Source organism: Loa loa, assembly GCF_000183805.2.
Source record: "Loa loa unplaced genomic scaffold supercont3.578, whole genome shotgun sequence".
NCBI lineage: Eukaryota > Metazoa > Nematoda > Chromadorea > Rhabditida > Onchocercidae > Loa > Loa loa.
Genome location: NW_018108758.1, coordinates 18,786 through 21,132, shown reverse-complemented (window position 1 = coordinate 21,132; position 2,347 = coordinate 18,786). Strand labels below are relative to the sequence as shown.

General features: G+C 21.8%; 1 protein-coding gene across 1 annotated transcript; it reads left to right on the top strand.

Annotated features, from left to right (window-relative positions):
• Positions 1-136: 136 nt before the first annotated feature.
• On the top strand, positions 137-888 carry LOAG_18845 (hypothetical protein; the record flags this gene model as incomplete). The annotated part of the gene is made up of 2 exons (XM_020451507.1): positions 137-237; positions 713-888. Exons 1-2 carry the CDS (start codon positions 159-161, stop codon positions 886-888), a joined length of 255 nt encoding a protein of 84 aa, XP_020304703.1. The 5' UTR covers positions 137-158.
• Positions 889-2,347: the final 1,459 nt, after the last annotated feature.

The following is a 2,347-nucleotide window of genomic DNA, read 5'->3' as shown; positions in this document are numbered from 1 at the left end:
GAAGAAGAGAGAGAGAGAGAGAGAGGGAGGGAGAGAGAAAAAAGTAATGACAACAATAATATCATCAATTATCTTGACGATGATCAATTCTCTTTGAAATCATTAAAACTTGACATTTTCATCAGCTCTTTCATTTCAGATATTCACTTTTCTTCGTTATGTCATTCGAAGATCTTTACGATTATTGCTTCCGAAATATTGGTCTTATACATCTCATTCCATCTTCTTCAGCTAAAGGTTAATTTTAATTAAAAATTTTTTACAAGAGAAAACCAAAAAAAAAAATAGCAAATGATAATGATTAAAATGTTGAGAAAAAAAGAAATATTGGAAATGACTAAAATTTTAAAATGAAATAATGGAATTGATTATATCTTTGCAAAAAAGAAAAAGGAAAAAAATAAACAATGTAGTAATAAAAAAAATGATTCATTGTTGATGAGGAATAATTGAAATAATTAAATTCGAAAATGAAATAATGAAAACGATCAAATATTGGAAATGAAATAGCTGACAAAAAAAAGAAAAGGAATTAAATGTTGGAAAAAAAAAGATTATGAAAATGATTCAGTTGTTATTTGTTTGTTACATTGTTGAATGTTACAAACTTAATTTTTCTAATTCAATTTCTAATTTTAGGCTAATACTTTTATCATTTCATATTAATGAGCATTTAGGATCATTAATATCATTTTTTTCCTTTATTGCTCAGGTAATAATGAAGATCAAAATGAATTAACAACATTGGATACTGTATTCACCAGTTCACGATATGTCATTTTTTACCTGATCAATTCTACCAGTACCCGTTCACTGGAACCCGTTTTATCGCTAAAAAAGCTTGTCCAACAACGAAATAGCATTTTTGCTAATTGTCCAAGGGAGTGAGTTTTTGCTTAATTTTACAAGTAATAAATTTGAATTTGAAAAAAAAAGGAAGAAAAATAGGCAATAAAATTTTATAAAATAAAATATAAAATTTTAATTGCTGCATATCTTTTATGTTATTTCATTTATTGTATATCTAGATTATACATTATTTCAGGTGATTTTAATTAATTTAAAATTTTCACATTCCATTCCTTATTGGATAATTCAAATTAATTTATATATGTTTAAAAATCAAAAACTTTTATTTTAGTACATCAAAAATTGCAATTTGCAATATATGAAACATTTAATCATATTATTCTTCATCAACTACTTATTAATTACTATTAATAGATAATTTAATTTAATAAAGGAATATATTTGAAATGAAAAAAAGAAAAAGATATAAAATGGGAATAAATTGTTGCGTAAAGTTTGTCAGTCGAACTTTATTGGCGATACAAAATCAAACTTTCAATTTAATTTTGTAATTAACTAATAATTAATTGTATGCAAATATTTTGTAATAATTATTATTTAAAAAGAAGAAAGGAATGATTTTTTCACTCTTTTCTCAAATATTTCATGGATAATAATCGATCTTTAATTACATTTAAAATTTATGCAATTTTTTAGGTTAATAATTTTCAATTCCTCAACATATCATTTATTTTTTCATCGCATTCCTGTAACATAATTCCTTAACTGATAATGAATCCGGAATGAAAATATATCAATCCGGAATGGAAAATGTATAATTTTTGATATAATTTACATAATACATTCAATTAATTTTGCCATCCTTCATTCTAACTTTTATTTCATTTGTTATTTTCAATAATATTAGCATTAAATTGATTTAAATTAACAAAAATGTAACAGCTGTTTAACTGATTGCTTATCATCAATCTTATATGTAAACATTTCTTTTTCTTTCCTTCTTCTTCTCTAAATAATCACTTTTTAAAATTACATTTATTATTTCTTTATTTTTATGTCAACTATTTAAAAAAAAAAGAAAAGTTAAATATAAAAAGTCAACAAAATCTATTTTTATAATTATTATCTATTAAAAATAAAATAAAATGAAGAGAAAATAGTTTAAAAAAAAAACAGATAAATTAAAATTATTTTTCTTTTTCCTTTGTTTTGTTTCGTTTTTTTTTCCAAATTTTATGCTAATTTATTTAAATATTAATCATTTTGCAATCTATAAAATTGTGAAATGATTGTGAAAAGAATGGGGAAAAGAAAAAACAATGCATAATTAATTTGGATATTATATAAATTTTTTTTGTAAAATTTCTCCCAATATTACAATCATTGATTTCTTTGTTTAAAATCTTTAACAAAGATGAAAATTTAAATATGGGACAAACATTTTGTTTCCATTTTATTGAAAAATTACATGTCATAAAAGAGTATGATTTATAATCATCAATATAATGGTCATCAATATAATGGTCAATATAATATG